This window comes from Sturnus vulgaris, chromosome 3, assembly GCF_052056855.1.
Source record: "Sturnus vulgaris isolate bStuVul1 chromosome 3, bStuVul1.hap1, whole genome shotgun sequence".
Taxonomy (NCBI): domain Eukaryota; kingdom Metazoa; phylum Chordata; class Aves; order Passeriformes; family Sturnidae; genus Sturnus; species Sturnus vulgaris.
This window is the reverse complement of record NC_142245.1, coordinates 67,294,952-67,314,144: the sequence shown is the minus strand read 5'-3', so window position 1 is coordinate 67,314,144 and position 19,193 is coordinate 67,294,952. Positions and strand designations below refer to the sequence as shown.

The following is a 19,193-nucleotide window of genomic DNA, read 5'->3' as shown; positions in this document are numbered from 1 at the left end:
AACTATGTTATAGTCAGTAGTTCTATGACTAGGACAAAACATGGCTAGTTTGAAATTAGTGGTACTCTTATTTTTGAACTGCAGAAAGACTGCTAGCTCTAAATGCAGAGCAGATGTTTTCAGCTATTGTTCTGTAAAAAGCGCACAACAAATTTGTATAGGGATTAGTATGATGAATAATAATTACAGCTGTATGATTAGGAAGCATAACTGTGGGCTTGGTATTGTTGGCTTGTTCCTTGATGTAAATAGTGAATGCTTTTTCGAGTTTTGTACAAGTGCTCATAATGGAATCAGTCAAGTGATTTTTAAGCCCATTTTTCTCATCTTGTTTTGCAGGTATGATGCAAGTTTGCGCTCTGTACCTCCACCGGACTATGGGGTTCCTAAGCTGCATTATTTTGAGGACTGGGGAGTGGTAACTTATGGAAGTGCTTTGCCAGCTGAAATCAACAGGCCTTTCCTTTCCTTCAAGTCAGGAAAGCTGGGAGGACGTGCAATATATGATATTGTTCATAAGAACAAGTACAAAGAGTGGATCAAGGGATGGAGGAACTTTAATGCTGGCCATGAACACCCTGACCAGAACTCCTTTACTTTCGCTCCCAACGGCGTACCTTTCATAACAGAAGCTCTGTATGGGCCAAAATATACTTTTTTTAATAATGTGTTGATGTTTTCCCCTGCTGTGTCTAAGAGCTGCTTCTCCCCATGGGAAGGGCAGATTACAGAAGACTGTTCCTCAAAGTGGCTTAAATATAAACATGACTTGGCTGGCGACTGTCAGGGACGAGTGGTTGCTGCCATGGAGAGAAGCGGGGTGGTTTTTATCAGGGGAGAAGGAGTGGGTGCATATAATCCCAAACTGAAGCTGAGAAAATTGCAGCGAAACCTTATACTTCTCCATCCCCAGCTTCTCTTGCTAGTGGACCAAATCCACCTAGAAGATGACAGCCCTCTGGAGGCAGCCACCAGTTTCTTCCACAATGTGGATGTGCCTTTTGAAGAAACAGTTGTTGATGATGTCCACGGGGCCTTCATTAGGCAACGTGATGGGATATATAAGATGTACTGGATGGACGACACTGGCCACAGTGAGAAAGCCACGATTGCCTCAAGGATGTATCCCCGGGGCTACCCCTACAACGGAACAAACTACGTGAATGTAACGACCCTGCTGCGGCACCCCGTCACCAGGGCCATTTACCTTTTCATTGGGCCCTCTGTGGACGTGCAGAGCTTCACCGTGCGTGGAGATTCCCCACAGCTGGATGTTTTTGTGACCACTGGTGAGCACGCCTACGCCGTGTACCTGTGGCCCGTCGAGGACGGCTCCCGCTCTGCCTTTGCACAGGTTATTGCAGACCGCCAGAAAATTGTCTTTGACCGAGCCTCTGCCATTAGGAGCTCCACAGTGCCAGAAGTGAAGGACTACTTAGGGATCGTGGAGAGGAACCTGCAACATTTTAAGCCCGTTTTCCAGCAGCTTGAGAAGCAGATCCTGTCTCGTGTACGCAACACGGCCAGCTTTAGGAAGACTGCTGAGCGTCTGCTGAGGTTTTCAGATAAGAGACAGACAGAGGAGGCCATTGACCGGATATTTGCAATCTCACAGAGGCAGCAGCAGCAGCAGCGTGGCAGAGCAAAGAAAAACAAAAAGGTAGCCAAAGGCTACAAATTTGTTGATGCCGTTCCTGACATTTTTGCACAAATTGAGGTAAATGAAAGAAAAGTGCGACAAAAGGCACAGACTCAAGCACAAAAAGAGTTGCCTGTAGACGAAGACGAGGAAATGAAAGATCTCCTGGATTTTGCAGATATCACTTATGTGAAGCACAAAACTGGGGTGTCAATCAAAGGCCGATCAGGGCTGACACAGATGGTGGCGACTGCTCGAAGTGCCCCATCAATATCAGCTTCTTATACTCGCCTCTTTCTGATTCTCAACATTGCTATTTTTTTTGTCATGTTAGCAATGCAGCTCACATATTTCCAGAAGGCCAAGAGACTGCATGGCCAAAGATGTCTGTATGCAATACTTTTAGTAGACAGCTGTATATTATTGTGGCTGTATTCTTCCTGTTCTCAGTCACAATGTTAGCAGAAGACCTCTACTAGTTGACCAGTTTATGGTCATATATTTCTATGCAAAAGCATTAACCCTAATAGGGCCAAAGTTTATATCTTCCTCTTTTTTGGGTTTTTTTTCCCTTTTTTTTCTTTTTTTTTTTTTCCTGAAACATTCCAAAAACAGCTGGGAAAAGATTGGTTTCAGACCAGAAGGGATTAAAGAATAGGGCAAGCAATGAATATCTCAAAAAAATCAGTACTTAATAAGTACTCCTCATTTGTGTTTTGAGTTGGGCCTCACATCTGAGGGAAAGTTATGCTTTGTTCATCAGAGTTCAGTAACATAAAGTTGTAATTAATTTTTTGGTGAGGAGAGCCCTCTTGATAGGTTTGTTTCTAAGGTCTTTTTTTATACAGAGTTTGATTTGCATATAGTGAGTTTTCATTTCAGGCTGCTAGAGATGTCTCTGGACATTCTCCTAAGATGAGGACATTCAAACATATGTATATGAGGCAGATCTTAGCAGTGGACTTCATTTCTCTCTGCCAAACCAAAGAATGGCTCCATATGGGACACCCCTGTATCGTTATTGTAGACCCATATATTGTGTCGTGTCCTCTATGCTTTACAATCTGGCACATGGGGAAATGACAATCATGTCAATGCTTGCCAAGTGAGAGGCACATCACTAGTAGGCAGTAGTAGAAGGCAAATATGGGGTTAACTCAAAGTAGAACAGAATGCAATTCTCAGGAAAAAAAAAATTATATTTTAGCCAAATGTAGGCTGAAAAATGCTGAATTCTGTAGGGTCTGTTCTCCATTTTACAAGGCAGGGTTTCAAGAAACTTTTCTATAGTTTGAAGCACATCTTAATAGGGAAATGTTGTCCTAGATCTCTGCCCTTCCATATGTAATTTTAAAAATTCAAAGAACCAAAGCAATCCTGTGGTAACCTCAGCAACTGCCAGTATGGAAAAGTATGTATTAAGGAAGTACTTAATGTCTTTTTTTCTTTTCACATGGCTAGAAAGAGGACAGTTAAAATTTTATGAACAGCCTGTTTTCTATAAAGCATCAGCAAGGGTTCTGCAAGCTCTTGGTGGCCCCAGGTCAATTATTTGGGGATTAGTGGTAAATGGAATCATGTGGTTTATGACAAAAATAAGTTTGACATCTCCACATATATTCCCCTCTATTCATTAAACTAATTTCAAAAATTCATTGCTATTTGAGAGAATGGAAGCTCTGTGGAATTGGGGCATACTTGTATGTCTTTACAGAAAAACAATTCTTCAGTACATTTGCTAAATAAAAGCATTATAATTATCTCTATGGAAAGGTTGTTTTTCTTTGATTTAAATATTTTTCCTGATAATTACAGTTATTATGTTCATCAGCACTTGGTTCAAACCACAAACCTTTGTTTCCTCTTCTTCATACCATTTAGATGTATGTTATCTACATACTCCTGTTAAGCCTTCTGCCAGTCTGTGTGTTGAAATGTGATGAGCTTTCCTCGTCTAAACCTCCTCCGTGAATAGGTCAGAATATTTTCACTAAGTTCCAGTTACTGAGTCAGTTCAGAGCACTGTATTCACATAAATATGCCCTACTGCAGTCTTCAATGCCTGGATGTATTCAATGAAATTGGCTACATTTTATCTGAGCAGATTTAGGTACCAGTTTATTTCTGATCTATGACTGGATTATGAGAGCTTTCAGACAGGAACTCAGCTCGCCTAAGACCTTGGAACACCTTCAAGACATACCTTCCCCTTTTCCCTAATTGCGAAAGACACGTGAGGTGGATAATTGTCTATTTCAACTCACTCACTTTGTTTCTTAAGGCAAAGGGAGCTGAGCCTGGGGAGTATCACCTGTACAGCTCCATGTTGGTAGTGGTGCCTGCTGAAAGTAACTAAACTGTCACAGACCGTGGATAACTGGAAATCTCTTTATTTCTGTCTTTGCATTGTAATGACATAAACACATGCAAAAATAGCTGTTGGCTTATGTTCAATTTTAAAGACACTGTTAGTTTTTCAATATTAGGTGATACTATTATTTGCCATGAAACAGCTAAAAATCAACATTTCATTTCATGCCTATGCTCATTTCCCCCCTATGTCAATTTGTTATTGCTTTGAACAGCCAGAAAGCCACCCTGTAGACTAGAAGACTTAAGAAGTTCCTGCAATTCTTTGTCTGCTTTGTGATGTGGCTCTAAGTTCTAGCATGGGATTTGTGTAGCTGTCAAATGAAACTGCAGAGATTAGCAATTAAGGTATGGTTTTGCACATTAGCTCTCTTTTACACTACACTTCTCTGCACTGTTCCAGCAGTGCCAAGGGAAAGAAGTGGTTGCAAGAGCTGCCCATGCCTACAGCCAGGCCTTAAAGCAGCTTTTAAAGCAGACCAGCATTCAAATGAATGGTGTGTGTGCAATGGTACTGCAAAGGGAAATGAAATGCAGCAGCCTGACCCTCCTCAACGGGAGACCAGACCCATTTCAGCATAAAGTGTGCATCCAGGGGTTTTGCAGCCTGTGCTTGGTTTGCACCTGTTAAGGATTTATGTGTACGTGACTGTCATTACTTGCTGCTCTGAACTCCACTTGCACAGATGTGACTTTCATTCAGATTGGGTAACTAAAGAAACAATTTAGGCCTTAATTGTACTGTCTTTTAGATATGAAAAGAATCCTTAGTTATTCTTTTCCAGGCCAGAGCCTTTAAAAAGGCCCGCTCCAGTGGTTCTGTTTCCACTCTTTTTCTCCATTCTCTTCTCTCTAATTCCTTACCAAGGGCTGAACTTTTTGTTTTTGATTTTGAAACAAATGGAAGATCAGATTGTTCTTTGCCATCAGTAATGTGGCATGGGCAGTTGAGTGTTGGCTAGAAGTGCCTGTGTCATAGAAAAGAAATAGTTTGAGGCCTCAGGTGGCAGGACCCTGAAAAATCCAAGCTGCCCTTGCTACACAGGAAATGCAGTGAGGGAGAACAGGTAAATGGGATCAGCCTGACAGCACTACTGCCTAGTGGGAGGGCTGGAGAAAGATGGTATTCCTCCACACTTGCTTATGCAGGAGAGGATGCTCTCCTCACCTTTGCATCCTTTGTCTGAACTGCAGGAGAGAAGCGGCCTCAGTGGGCTCTGTGTCCATGGTAGAAGCATTTAGCACTGGGTTCATCTAGACTGGATGTACTGGACAACTTTTGAAATGTCACTGTATGGCACCCAGCAGCAAAGTTATTTTTCGCTCCCTGTTTTACATGGAGTGAAAAAAACTGAGGTGTTTCTGGTACATGCCTCTGCTCCCATTCTTATTCTGCTTCTTTTTCATTTCTGAAAATGTTCCTTTTCTGCATCTCTGGCCACAGGAAAAAGTGGCTATCCAAGAACTGGGTGTATGTGGATGGATTCCGGTGTTCTTCTGAGACCCTGCTGACTTCACTCAATTTCTCTTCAATAGCTGCTGTTCAATCATGCATGCTTCATTTCAGGGCTGCAGTCTAATTTAGGCTAAAGTTAATTCACTGTATTCTGAACAAAGTGAATGGAAATTCAGCCCACAGGTAGTGTTGTATATGTTTGAGGGTGGAAGTGGAATCTGGTTCTTAGATTCTTTCAATGATGTTTTTGAGTCTGGCCAAAAAAAGTCTATCTATGTTATATACATCATTGTGACTTATGGAAGCAAAGGGAAAGGAGCACATTACTTCATTTCTTAAAAATTGTAAGATGAAAGCTTATTCTGAAGAATTTTGTGTCTGAAATACATCACATTCTTCTGTTGGTCTATGTATTTTCCACCGATGAAAAGCATTTTCTTAGTGTTTGAAAGCATATAAAATCTGGAAAATAGCTGTATTTCTGCACCGGGACACTACATTCACATTTATTTGGTCTGCAAAAGACTCAGTTGGGACCATAAGTACTTTTGTCTAACTTTAATCCCTTTGCTCTGGCTAGCCTGTTAAAATCAATAGGGTAACTTCAGGCTGGTAAGTCAGACTGAGCTAATGAAGCCAAGATGTCATTTTCTGTCCTTTCTTGGCTGCTGACTCCCAGAGCTTTCTGCAGCAGAAGGCCTGTGCAATGCAGTGCTGGGTATGTCTGTACTGTCATCAGTGTAGAGACTGTTTTCCTTGAAACAAATAATGTCAAAGCACTTCAAATAAGAGCCCTGGACCCTCTCAAGTAAGGAACAAAATTATTCTTTGCTTCAGGCAGGCAGGAGACTGGACTCAACTATGCAATATATGAGTGCATTTCTTAAGCAAAATGCATGTGTAGAATTTTCCCCAGATGCTGCCTTTCCTGACAGGTTCTTCAGGCTGAAAAACGTTCATAACATTTATGATGATTTCCCAGAAATTTAGGATGCAGAGAAAAATTGCTGAAATGCTTTATTGTATAAGACATTTAGCATGATGTGACCTTTTACCCCTTTGACTTGTGTCCAAAATCATCAATGATTTTACTGGTTTTCTAACTGACCTTGAGACAATCAAGACGAAAACTGTCCCACTCCAAGCCCCAGGGCTCTATTACCACAAACGATAATCCACAACAAGTGTATATGAGTTTATGACTGTCCCCAAAATATTGACATACATTTTTTCACCAAACATTCCATACTCAATCTAGCTTTGTACCTACCTCCAGTTGAAAGGCATTCTTCCAGGAGGTGGAATGCTTCTAGAATCAAAAGTATAAAACTCCTGGTTTCTGACTTTGTCTTCATTAAAACTGTAACATAGGAAGTGAGGAATGCCAGAAAAACTGGGTCTGCTGGATATGCCTACAGGAAATGCTAGTGAAGAAAACATGAGGAGGATTGAGGCATGGAGACTTCCCTACACTGCCATGCTGCTGTGAGGGTAAGGTAGATGAATTCGCCTTGTGGCAAGAGGGAATAGGTGATCAGCAAATGCATTTATTTTTACCCCTAAAGAACAGGACTATCCTTGGGATGAAGAGCTGAACTCTTTGGGACATGCTAAGGAAGGCCAAGTTTCTCCACGACATAGTAAAGATGCTACAACAGTTACAGAAGACCTTTACTATTAATTGCAGTCTAGAACTGTATTCACTTCTCTCGTGCTTGTCCTTTTTTATATGGCATAATGTTTATTTTGATCAAGTAACGTAATTGTGTTCTTTCACTTATTAAGTTTGTCATGGAGTTTCCTCTGGTGGGCCCAATTGCGGGTTGGTAGCAATAGGAAAATGGGCAGAGAACAAGAGTTCCTGGGAGGGCACTTGAAGAACTCTGCCTTTATGGAAGCTAGAGGAATAGAAGATGGTCAATAATGCTGTAAAATACAGCTGCAAATGCCAGGCAAGTAAAATGACAATGATGATGGAGTATTTGAACATTACAGAATAAATGAGGACAGACCGAGAGACTTGGAAAGTTATTGCTAACATAAAATATAAGCAACTGGGAATATTTTCTCCTTATGTCTCATGTATCATTCTTTCCTTTTGAATCATATCTTCCCATTAAAAAAATGGAAAGTGCACACACAAGTGCTATTGAGTGTAATAGAGTTCAGCCTTTAATACAAGCCAGACATGGTTACCAGAGAGCCTGACACAGCTTGTACAGTTGTGGAGAGCTGAAGCAGTTTTGGTATTCTGTAGCTAAGGATTAGAATGATTGGAAAAAATATAAGAGCAAGGGAGGTTGAGGATCAGAAGCCAGAAACTTTTCAATTCTTTGACAACTTTGAAAACGATAGGGCCTCAATTCTTGGGCTGCATTACTGTTAGAAAAAAATTCTATAAGCAACAAAATTTTGGCAGCAAAGGAATCTGAGATAGGAAACTGAAGTCAGTGCACTACCATGAACTAAAGAACTAGTTAATTTGTACTAATTTAAAAAGAGAAAGAAGGATTAATTGAATGGAAAAGTACTGAGCATGTTTTGTAGTACATGATCAGCGGCCATTAGGACACACACATGCCCACACAGAGTGGAACAGATCAAATCTTAGGACAAGGGGGAATGCCCTTAAGATGAAAGAAAGCAGATTTAGATTAGATATCAGGACAAAATTCTTTACTGTGGGGTTGGTGAGGCTCTGGAACAGGTTGCCCAGAGAGTTTTGCCCCATACCTGGAAGTGTTCAGGACCAGACTGGATGGGGCCCTGAGTGCTCTGGTCTAGTGGAAGGTTCCCAGCACATGGCAGGAGAGTTGGAACTAGGTGATCTTTCAAGTCTCTTCCAACCGAGACCATTCTATGATTCTATGACTCCGTGAACTCTCAGCTATTCAGCAATTCTAAGGCAGCAAGGTGTGATGGTACAACCTGAAGAAAGCAAGGACACATGGAATACAAAACATCTATAATAGGAGTATAGAAATAATTTGGGTTTAATGTGCGTAAATTTGCAAAGTAATTTGATGGTATTTCATTTTCCATAGTAAATGAAAAAGACAGATTTTCCTTCTTAGAACTGGCTAGTTAACTACCCAGGTTGATTTGCCTGATTAGTCTTGACTAGAATCTGCCTCACCAAGGCTACTTAATTTCATCATAAAGCATGACAGCTTCTACCTTTCTAATTCTATGCTTCTACTGTGTATTTTCTTATAAGTTAAGCAAATATTTGTCACTTAATCCACAGACTGCATTAAAGAATCACACAGATTTATCTATGGCTCATATAGACTGTAGTTTGGACAGTAAAACTCTCGTGTAGCTGGTTGCTGTGGGACATTTGGACTGGGTCACAGGACATTCCCTATACAGAAATGAGACATGTAGTGGACCCACAGTGTTAAAAGAGCAGCTGTAAATAATGGCAAGGGACAATTAGTGCCTTGGCTTGTGTGACTGTACCAGAGCTCGCCCATCAGAGCCTGCTTCAGAGCCATGCTTGGTTTTCCAGACCTGTTTCCTTCCTGCTCACTAAAATACATTTTCAGCCAAAAACTGCTAATAAATGTAATGCCTTAAAATAGTAGTATAATGTACCCTAAATGCTTGTAAGCTGTGCAGGCCCAGGCACAGTGCTACTACTCAGGCTGCTGTTCTGCTAAGTATTAGTACTATTAATGATTTATGTAGTGCCACTGAGCTCTGTGACGCTTCCTAAACTTCTAAGAAGGCTGGTTCAACCATAAAGTCAGAAAAACTTCCTCAGTTTCACAAAATGAGGCAATGGGCCTCTGGGGAAGGTCAGTCCACCTGGAGGGTCGGTGCAGATCTGCTTGCAGACAGGACCTCCAACATGTTAAGCATTAATTTCACCCAGCATGAGACAAAAGGCATTACAAGAATTTTCCTAGAATAAAAAGACTTATTATCCATGTGATTTTCTGAACTGGAGAAATGCAGCTTACATCTCTTTCAGCTGAAGAAGCAAGTCCAGTTCTTATAAACAGAAAACCAGTACAGAGGTGCTCTTTTCCATTGCAACCATGAATGTACAAGATACTGCAGTATTAATATGAAGAGGGAGTTGAGCTTTAGAAGACTAATGGAAGGAATTTAGGACAGGATGGGCCTTGGATGTAACAGCTGGAAGGAGCATGACTTGTAGGAAAACAAAACCACTTTTTAGCTATTCTGAACAAGTAGAAAAAGTTCCAGAAAAAAAAATTAAAAATAATGTACTGTAAGGACTTACTAACATAACTAAAACAAGATCTGCACAATATGTACTGGTGAAGCCTTTCAGTGTGATTTTACACACTTACACACACTGCATTTATGACTAGTATTATGCATTTTATTGTACCACAGAATTCGATCAGATTACAGCTTTTTCCACCTAGAAAATGTTTGAGAATCATTCATCTGCAAATGAAAGGATAGAAGTTAAATAAGAAAATAAACTATTAAACAAGTCCATTTGTTTTCAGCTGACCTCTTAATTTTAATAAAGAGTATTTCAAAGCAGGAAGATGTTTCAAATAAAAAATGTTATATTTTTTTCTAAAAATGCCCATATTTTAAATTCTCACATTGTTCCCATCCTCCTTGGAAGACATGAAATTTAATGCAAATCAATGCAAAAACAACCATTAAATTGGAATTCTGGGTCCTTTAACAGAAAGCTGTTTTTCTGAATATTTTCCATATAATGCTTTGCAGCTGTTGTGGCCAGACAAGTGTTAATTTAGAGGGCAAGAAAGAGCCGCCCTGGGAGAAGAGAGCTCTGAGTAAATGGGGGCTCTATAAGTCCCCAGCCCCACGGCTCCTCACCCCAGGAGTCCCCTTGGGCTGCCCCAGCTCTCAGAGCTGCCACCAGCTGGGCTCACCCTGGCCACTCCTGCACTCCACTTGGCTGCCAGCACAGCTGCTCCCCACTTCCCAACTAGGGTGGTCTCTCTTCCCTCGCCCACCACTGTGAATATTTACTGGAAACATGTTTTCTTGGAGGAAAGTTAATCCTTTTTCATGCAAAGCTCCCCTCCCTTTTCCCAAGAAGCTTGTTCCTGAAATAGTATTTTATTACAGATAAATAAAACACTACTAAAATTAGGCTCAGAAAGAAAAGTAGCAGGGTTTCTTGGCTTTCCCCTGTGTGGTCATAATCTGTTCCAGAGTGCTGCTTCTGGTCCTTTGCCTCTCTTGCTAAACCAGTGTTTCTTGGAGGCAGCCCATGTCCCTGTCTTTGTCAGGATGTGTCCTTGCAGAAATTTCATGTTGCATCTGTTTTTTTCTGCTGTATTGACAAAGAATCACAGAATCATCAAAAAAGTTTGGGCTGGAAGGGTCCTTAAAGATCATCCAGTTCCAATCCCCCTGCCATGGGCAGAAACAATTTCCATGAGACAAGGCTGCTTAAAACCTCATCCAACCTGTCCTGGAACACTTCCACTGATGGGGCATCTGCTATGACTTTTTCAGGTATGATGAATTCTGGTATCACAGTTTGCTAACCTCTGTCTCCAGCTGCCTCTAAGTAAAAATCAAGGTAACAATACTTGCCAATAATACGAAGTTACTCTCAATATTTAAAAATTAACTGCTGCTTTAAAGAACTGGAGAGATACTTTCTCAGGCTGCCTGACCAGAAAGCAAAATGGCATGTCTAATTCAATATAGAGGAAATGGTGTTCAAAATGAAACCAAATCCTACTTTCATATATACACTGATAGGTCCTGAGCTTGCTGAGGTTATCTCTCTAGGACTGAAGGGGGTTTTTTTTAATAATTCATATCTTGTTAAAATATCGGTTCACAGATGATTAAAAAAATCTAGAAATTATTTCAAGGAAATAGAAAACACATGTTAATATTCCTTTGAAGTAAAGTGTGATTTAATTGCATCTTCAATGCACTGGAAATCTGGTATACTTTCTGTTTCATGTGAAAAATGATACCTGAATCCTAGAGAAGAGTTCAGGTGGCAACATGGATAAAGAAAGTATGCAAAGGTATACATCAGATGAGGAATGACTATATTAGGGTTTCCCCAGCCTGGGAAAGAGAGGGCTATGGTGAAGGTATACAAGACCATGAGTTGATGGAGACACCAAGGATCCACTCTTTTTTCTCTTTCCCTTACAGATCTTTGGGAATCAAATGGGATAGTGTCAGGTTCTAATGAAGGTTAAGCACACTTGCTATACAATATTTTGGATGTTAATAAGTCTGCATGGGTTCAAACAAAAGGCATCAGATACAAAGGAAATGCCTGAAATCACACAGGGTGTGAGGACATTGCCAAACTTCCTTTCCCTGTCCCTGTGCTTCCAGCTCTGCTAATGGCTGTAGCTGAGATGTGGCCAGACTAACCTCCAGTCTGATTCTTCCTGGTTTTACATCCTTTTTCGGTTGCTATATTATTATACTATACTGCTGCATAAAAACAAGGCCAAGGCAAGCTTTTCATTTAGCAGCACATTTTTCTCTGCAGCAGCAGCAGTAGCTCGGCACTCAGCACAGCACATCTGCTGTGAGCCCAGCAGCCACCTGAACCAGCGCTGCCTGCTCTGGAGCCTCTGTGCCATCCTCTCAGCTGCTCAAAGAGCTGAAATGGGAACTGTGAATTTTCAAATCCCTCACCTCCAAAACACCTTTTATTTTTTTTTTATTTTTTTTTTGGAGCTTATCAGGCCTTGGCCAGCAAGACCCAAAGCCTCAGTGGTTCAAAGACTAAATAAAGAACAAGGTCCAGCTGCCCTTTCCCTTGGCAAAGACAAACAAATCCTTGACTTAATGTACTTTAAAGTAAAAAAATGTAAGAGTTATAAAATTTCCAACATAACTACTTAAAAAATACCTTGAAAAATTGACACAATTATAGTAGAATTTCCTTCCATAAGAGATCAAACCATATTGTATAGCTAAAAATAAGGCAGGATAAAAATCTGCATATGGTTCTGGGTGGTTTTCTCACATTTTATTCACACTTTGAATCTGGTGCTTCACTGAAGTGATGATGAGGTTTAATCAATGGCTAGCTACAATGCATGTGTGGACAAACACAAACTACTTTTATAAAAACAAATTTCTTCATTGTTTTGCTGTTGATGACTGGAGCAGTTTTCTATTGTGGTCTCTGCTTGACTGTACAGTAAGTGTTATTTTCCTCTATGAAAAGCTGTTTCCGTTCCTCACCACCATCAGAAACTGAAAGCTCTGCAAGCCAGTCTATGCTGCGGGAGCTGCAGGACACTTGTCTCTCTTTTTTCCTTTTCTGACGGAGATTTTGTTCTTCTCAAAGTAAGGAAAGGCAGAAAAATGGATGCGTTACGTAAGGCAGTGGATTTCTGCATCCGCCACCAGAAAGTTCTGGGTTACAGCACCGTGTCCCTGCTGACAGTTGCTATGGAGCACATCTTCTCAGTTGTGGTGTTCAAGTGTCCCTGCAATTCTGGGAACATGCTCTATGGTCTTTCCTTCCTCTTAGCACCTGCCTTCATCCTTTTGCTGCTTGGCTACATGGCGAATGCCAGGACATGGCTTCTGTTGACAGGCGGGTGCTCTCGGGAGAAGCACGTCCAATGCAGCTCTGGGAGAGCCTGTGGCTGCTTGTGCCAGCTGTTGCGGATGACAGCCAAAGCCTCGGTGGCCCCGCTCACCTGGATAGCGGTGGCCCTGCTTGGAGCTAATTTCTACGAGTGCGCGGCCAGCGGGAGCAGCCTGACAGCACACTTCTTCTGTAAAGAGAATAGAACTGTCTGCCAAACCCAGCTGCTCCAAGTGCCTTGTGGCAAGGAATTACCAGCAAATACAACACCTGAAAGGCTCAGCCTCAAGGCACAGTCCCAGGTGAATCCTCACTGTTTTTCTCCTCAACCTATGTGCTTCAACCCTGGCTGCTCAATGTGTAGTGGTGCCTGCTGGGCACTGTAAACAGTCCTTCTCTCTTATAGTATATAATATCATGTACCAAAAGCACAGATAGCAAAAATTCATTAGCAAAAAAGCAGTAACAGAAAAGCAATATGTGTATTTTTATGATACTTTCTGGTTTTGCATGTTTGCATGGTAATGATTTGGCACTGTCATTTACAAAACCTCATGGGCAGAGAACCAGCCTAGAGAACGAGACTTTGCACAGCAAGTTTTCTTTTCAATTAACTTAGACATGATGCGAGTTCTCCAATTTTATGTCTCTGAATTCCTCTTCAAACTTCTGCAAATAGGCATTAGTTGAGGGGAAGCTGAGGTCATTAACAGGGGGAAGCTGACGTTTCTCCTTGCAACAGAGTGGTTTCAAGGAGACACCAGGAAAGAGAAACAAATACAAACAGCTTGTTTGACCGTAGATCTCAATGCTTGAACATCTTAATAATTTCGCACTTGTATTCTAGGAGAATAATTCAAATATATTATCTCTCTTGTTAAAGTTTCTTGCTCTGAAGGCAAACTGCATGGTCAAAACAGCAACACTCGTGGATTGTTTTTTGTTTGGTTCTTTGGCAGCACTCCAGTTTTGTTCTTACATTTGTGTGGATTTTGTCTTAACTTCAGCAGGAAAATTAAGTTTTGCAATTTTTTCTCAGGAAGACATTAAGAGTTGGTTAAGGGAGTTAAGTTTATTAGAGTTTACAATTACACTGATTTTGTAAGTTCCTATTTAGTACAAATGCCTACTAAAACAAAAAAGTGATTTCATTTGTTAAATACTTAGTATGTTACTTTTACAAACAAAAGGGTGGAAAGGGGCAAACTCTATACCATTGATTTTAGATAGGGTAAGAAAGGAGCAAAACCAAGGAAGACTGTGTGTTACTGACATTGCAGTGGAATCTAAAAGAAACATCCAGTCAAACAGAAATAAGCGTGAGTGCATTTTTATTACTGACCAGTATTTTTAATATCCAATATATGTTCAACAAAATTAAGAACCAAAAAGAACACAAACTCCTTTTCATTTAGCATTCAATACTTTTTAATTTGAAGAAAAAGTTATCCTGAGGTAAAAGAGCATGTTGCAGGATGTCTGCCTGGAGCTTCCAGCTGATTACCCTTGGGTAGAGGAGGGACCAGCATCTACTAGGACACTTGGTTTTGATGGGACCTCTGAGACTTGTCTAAGGATGTTAAAATCAGGTATAAAACAAGAATGAATTCCCATATTCAATAGCCAAATCTGTGTCCTGCCTACAAAACATACAGGACACAATCTTTCCTCTGCGTCGTGCAAAAACTAGCTGTTTTTGCAGGTTCAGACATCAGGGACAGTAGCTACATTCCATAGCCAGCAGGAGCTCTCATTTGCAGCACAAAGCAGACAGAGTGATTCTGCACCCTCTGTACCATAAATGTGACTACAACTGCAGAAACTGATGGTCAGTATCTTGCCTTAAAAGTTAAGAAAGCCAGATATAACTGAGTAAATAACTCCTATCCATCTTCTCTTTTTCTTTGGTATTTGTCCTTAATCTGACAAGATCAGCTGAGGGATGCAGAAGCTCTGTGTGTCTGGCTGAATTGCATCCATGGTATCCCCTCTTTTGGCAGCAGGCAGTTATATCCACTCCAGGGTGTCTTTGCTTACAGTTTTCATATTTCTTCAATGTTATGTTCTATACTCCCACATATGACCATGCAAAATCGTCATTAACCTATATATCCTTTTTCCAAGCTGTTTGGATGGTTCCTGATAGCCGCCATCATGACTGTGGCACTGATTTCAACATGTTTCAGCCACTGCTGCTCCCCAGTCAGCTATCTTCAGCTCAAGTTCTGGAAAATTTACGCAAAAAAGGAACATGAACTCTTTGAGACCAAAGCCAAAGAACATGCAACCAAGCTAGCAGAAAGAAATACTAATTGCTTTTTTGAAGCCACTGACCCAGAACCATTTCATACTCCCAGCAGAGAAGACTGGCAGAAGATTTCATTCTTGTATACCTTTAATCCCCAAGAGCAGCATTACAGCATGATACACAAATATGCGAGTACCAACAGAGGCAACAGCACCGAATTCAAGGAAGAAGGTCAGGATCACATGATTTTAGAATTTGTGGAGGAAGCCCAGGAAGTGTTGTAATGAAACAAATCCTTTGCAATGCTAGCAGTCTTTTAACCCTACCGATATAAGACGTCTTATTCTCTGCTCTTACTGAAATCTATGCAAACTGAAAGTGAAAGCTGATAAAAAGCTGAAAGTTGTAACCCTCAGTAGATTTGCTTTTAAATACATTTTAATTCTTTCGCTTAAATACATTTAAATGGGAGTTTTCGTATGCTGTTGTCCATTGAAAAGAGTCATATGTAAAATAAGCAGCATCCACAAAGATGTTAGCATGTATTATGTCAAATTATTACTGAAACCTTAAATGCACTTGGCAAGTGGAATGACAATACCAAATCATATCAAAGAGACAAAAAAAGGAATGGAAGATTTGATCGGAAATTCAGCTTAGTTTATTAGCTCTCTCTTTACAATGAAGCTTTTTAGTGAAGCTTACAGCAAGCTGTAGATTAAAAAATTTAGCTTGAGGGGTTAGGCTCATGCATAACACGGCAATGTAGGTGAAGCTTATATATTAACAAACATTAAAAGTACATTCATACCATTTAAGGACATTAAAAATCTGCAATTCATATTAGCAAGTAGTAATATTGTTATCAAAGAACATATTATAAGAAATAAAGATACAAGTTTTGCATGAAGAATAATGAAGTTCACTTTTCTTCTGGAAAGCTGTTAAGAGAGCATTTTAGATATGCAAGTCAGATTGTTTGGTCCGGGCTGTCTATTTACTTCTCCTAGAAATTCTTTCTTTCTACACAAACTCAGAAATTATTCAAACAGACAGGAATCCCAATAAGTAATTTATTACATTCTTTTTGCAAGTAAGGAAGAAGGGAAGAGCCTATTTTAAGTAGCTGGATATAATGACTTTGGAAGTTTCTTTCTCACTATAAACTAAAAATATAACACAAAGGCAAAACAAGATTTAATTCTGCATGTAGAAAAGAATTTTTTAAAAAATATTCATCACAGTCACTGACTTGCTCTTTTCCTTCCAAGAAACTTGATGATATAGAGTAACTGCAGGCTGGGGGCTGAACCTCAGAGAGCATCTCTGTAGAGAAGAACCGGAGTTTTTCAGTGGATGACAAGCTGACTATGAGCCAGCACTGCTCTTGTAGCCAAGGGGGCCAGTGGTGTCCTGTGGTGCACTGGGAAGAGTGTGGCCAGCAGGCCAAGGGAAGTGATCCTCCCCCTCTACTCAGCCCTGTTGAGGTCACATCTGAAGTGCTGTGACCAGCTCTGGGCTCCCCAGCACACGAAAGACAAGAACTACTGGAGAGGGCCCAGCAGAAAGGCCACAAAGGTGATTTGGGTCTGGAACATCTCTTAGGACGAGAGACTGCAGGAGCTGGGTCTGTTTAGTCCAGAGAAGAGAGGATTGAGAGAGGATGTCATTAATAGCTCTCAAAGCTGGGTGCCAAGAGGACGGTGCCAGACTCTTTTCAGTGGTGCCTAGGGACAGGAGGAGCAATTGCCACAATCTAAAGCATGAAAAGTTTCACCTCAACATGAGAACTTCTTTACATTGAGGGTGGCAGAGCACTGGCACAGGCTGCCCAGGGAGGTCATGGAGTCTCCCTCTGCAGAGACAATCCAGACCCACCTGGATGTGTTCCTGCACCACCTGCTCAAGGTGACCCTGACAGTGGAGGCACAGCTGACACCAGCACCAGTCACTTTTTATCTTAGAAACTCTTCATGTCTTCTCTCTGTGGACTTCTCACAGGCATCTCCACACAGGATTGACTGCTTCTCTCTTCCTTCTTTCTTCTGTATGACTGGCTAACTCCACCCTGCCCCTTCCACAACTGCCTAACCCTGTCTGTCCCTTCCACAACCACACGACCCTTCCTCTTCACAGCACAGCCAGCAGACTCCAACTTTACCTCCAAGGGCAGCCTCAGGAAAAACCTCTCCACTACCTAATCCACTCTTTTATAACACTGTGATAGGTTGACTTAGGAAGAAGAAACTCAGAAGAGATTCTTCCTAAGGGAATTTCCTCTGTGGGGGTTGGGATACCTGCAACAGCCAATTAGAGAAAGTTAGTTCGCTCCGTGCACACACATTTTGAGGAAGGTAATCCGGAACTGAGGCTCTTGGTCTTTCCGGCGGCTGAGCAGGTAACATCAACACGAGCTTCCCCCTCCCCCATGCGGGGGGGGAGGCTCGGGAGGCCGCTTGGGCCCCGTTTGCCAACGAGGGGGACCCGATGGCCGGAGGGAGAAAAAGTTGTGTGATAAAACCTTCACGGCTTCCTCCTCCACTGCCCTGCGGCTCTGGCGTGGGGGGCGGCCGACTCTTGCTGCTGCCGGCCGGGCCGGGCCTGCCCGGGTGGCCATGAGCAGTGTGGGGCTGCAGCCCAGCCCCAGAAAGGCTGATTGACACCTCAGCTGCACCCCCAGCACAGCCTGAGCCTGGCCCAACTCTTGTAGTTGTGTTAAACCTTAACTCTTTAATGCTCAGATAAGATTTGCAAAGCCTCCAGCCTTTCCTTTGAATATGAAAGGGGATGAGAAGATTTCTGAAGTCAGTGATGTAAGAGCTAAGTTTTTAAGATGGAAGGAGAATGAGAAGATGCTGAAATGGCTGAAAATCTTTTTGTGAAATTGTAGGAATGAACTGATGTACTGAATATTCCTATAAACCATGGAAAAAGACATGGGGGGGATGGAAATGTTCCATTTAATAGATGATTTGACTAAAAAGCACCTGTGTTGAGAATTTTCTGCCCTGAGAAAAGAAGGGGATTTTGGTTTTCTGAAGATGAAGCCTGAGCAGAGAAAAAGGAGACAGAGAGAATCTTTGCGGTTGAACATTTCATTCTTAAAAGTAATACCCCATGGAGCAGACATGGCCCACATCTACAACTTTGGGACGGCTGTAGAGTTGGGAGGAGCATCACGGTTGCAGGTTCCCGGGCGGATGCAAATCGTGAAAGATAAAACCACAAGAGAACTGTCTTTTTCCTTCTTGTGGGAAAAAATCCCTACAACTTCAACAAGAAGAAGCTTCTCTCTCCAGAAGTGAACTGAAAAAGACTAAATTGGGCACTGACCGAAGTATTTGTTATATGTTTGGTTTGCTGTTATGAAGATTGGGAGAGGGAGGGAAGAAGTGATCTGAAAAATCTTATTCTGAAATTTTTTTTTCCTCTCTTTTTGTTTGTGTAGTTAATAAATTTTATTTTATACTCTCTCAAGTTTTAGGCCTGCCTTGCTCTTTTGCTCCTGGTTCTGTCTCACAACAGAAAAAATAAGTTTATTCAAATTAGCAACTCAAACCCAAGACATTAATTTGGTGCATTGGCCGGGAAAGTCAAAATTAAACCAAGACAAACACCCATCCTCATTGGATGGCAAGGCTGTTTCCACTCTTTGGTAATTAGTACAGCTGTACTTTATCAGGAGAGGTTGCCTTCAGCACTATCCTTACAAATCATCCTCCCACATGACCCTGCCTTGTCAGGGGATATTGGACTAGATGACCTTCAGAAGTCCCTTACAACCCTAGTAGTTCTGTAATTCTGTAAGAAAACAAGGACAGTATAAGTTATTCAATTTCAAAAGAGAATATTTGGTTTGTGTTCCTAGAAAAAGTAAAAATGGCCATTGCCAATAAACAACCTTTGTTCTGGTCAGCCACATGTCCATCTCAAC

At 41.3% G+C, this 19,193-nt stretch overlaps 2 protein-coding genes across 3 annotated transcripts in view; both read left to right on the top strand.

Annotated features, from left to right (window-relative positions):
* Positions 1 to 4,011, top strand: part of DSE (dermatan sulfate epimerase) — a 34,928-nt gene extending 30,917 nt beyond the window's left edge. For both annotated transcript variants that reach the window (XM_014892665.2, XM_088161889.1), the window contains one exon: positions 340 to 4,011. In XM_014892665.2, coding sequence (XP_014748151.2) covers positions 340 to 2,101 — 1,762 coding nt within the window. In that variant the 3' untranslated portion in view covers positions 2,102 to 4,011. The remainder of the gene's footprint in view (positions 1 to 339) is intronic.
* An 8,642-nt stretch (positions 4,012 to 12,653) lies between these two features.
* Positions 12,654 to 15,680, top strand: LOC106863266 (calcium homeostasis modulator protein 6-like). The gene is made up of 2 exons (XM_014892657.2): positions 12,654 to 13,313; positions 15,136 to 15,680. The coding sequence occupies exons 1-2, from the start codon at positions 12,783 to 12,785 to the stop codon at positions 15,541 to 15,543; spliced, it is 939 nt and encodes a 312-aa protein (XP_014748143.2). The 5' UTR covers positions 12,654 to 12,782; the 3' UTR covers positions 15,544 to 15,680.
* The last annotated feature ends 3,513 nt before the right edge of the window (positions 15,681 to 19,193 follow it).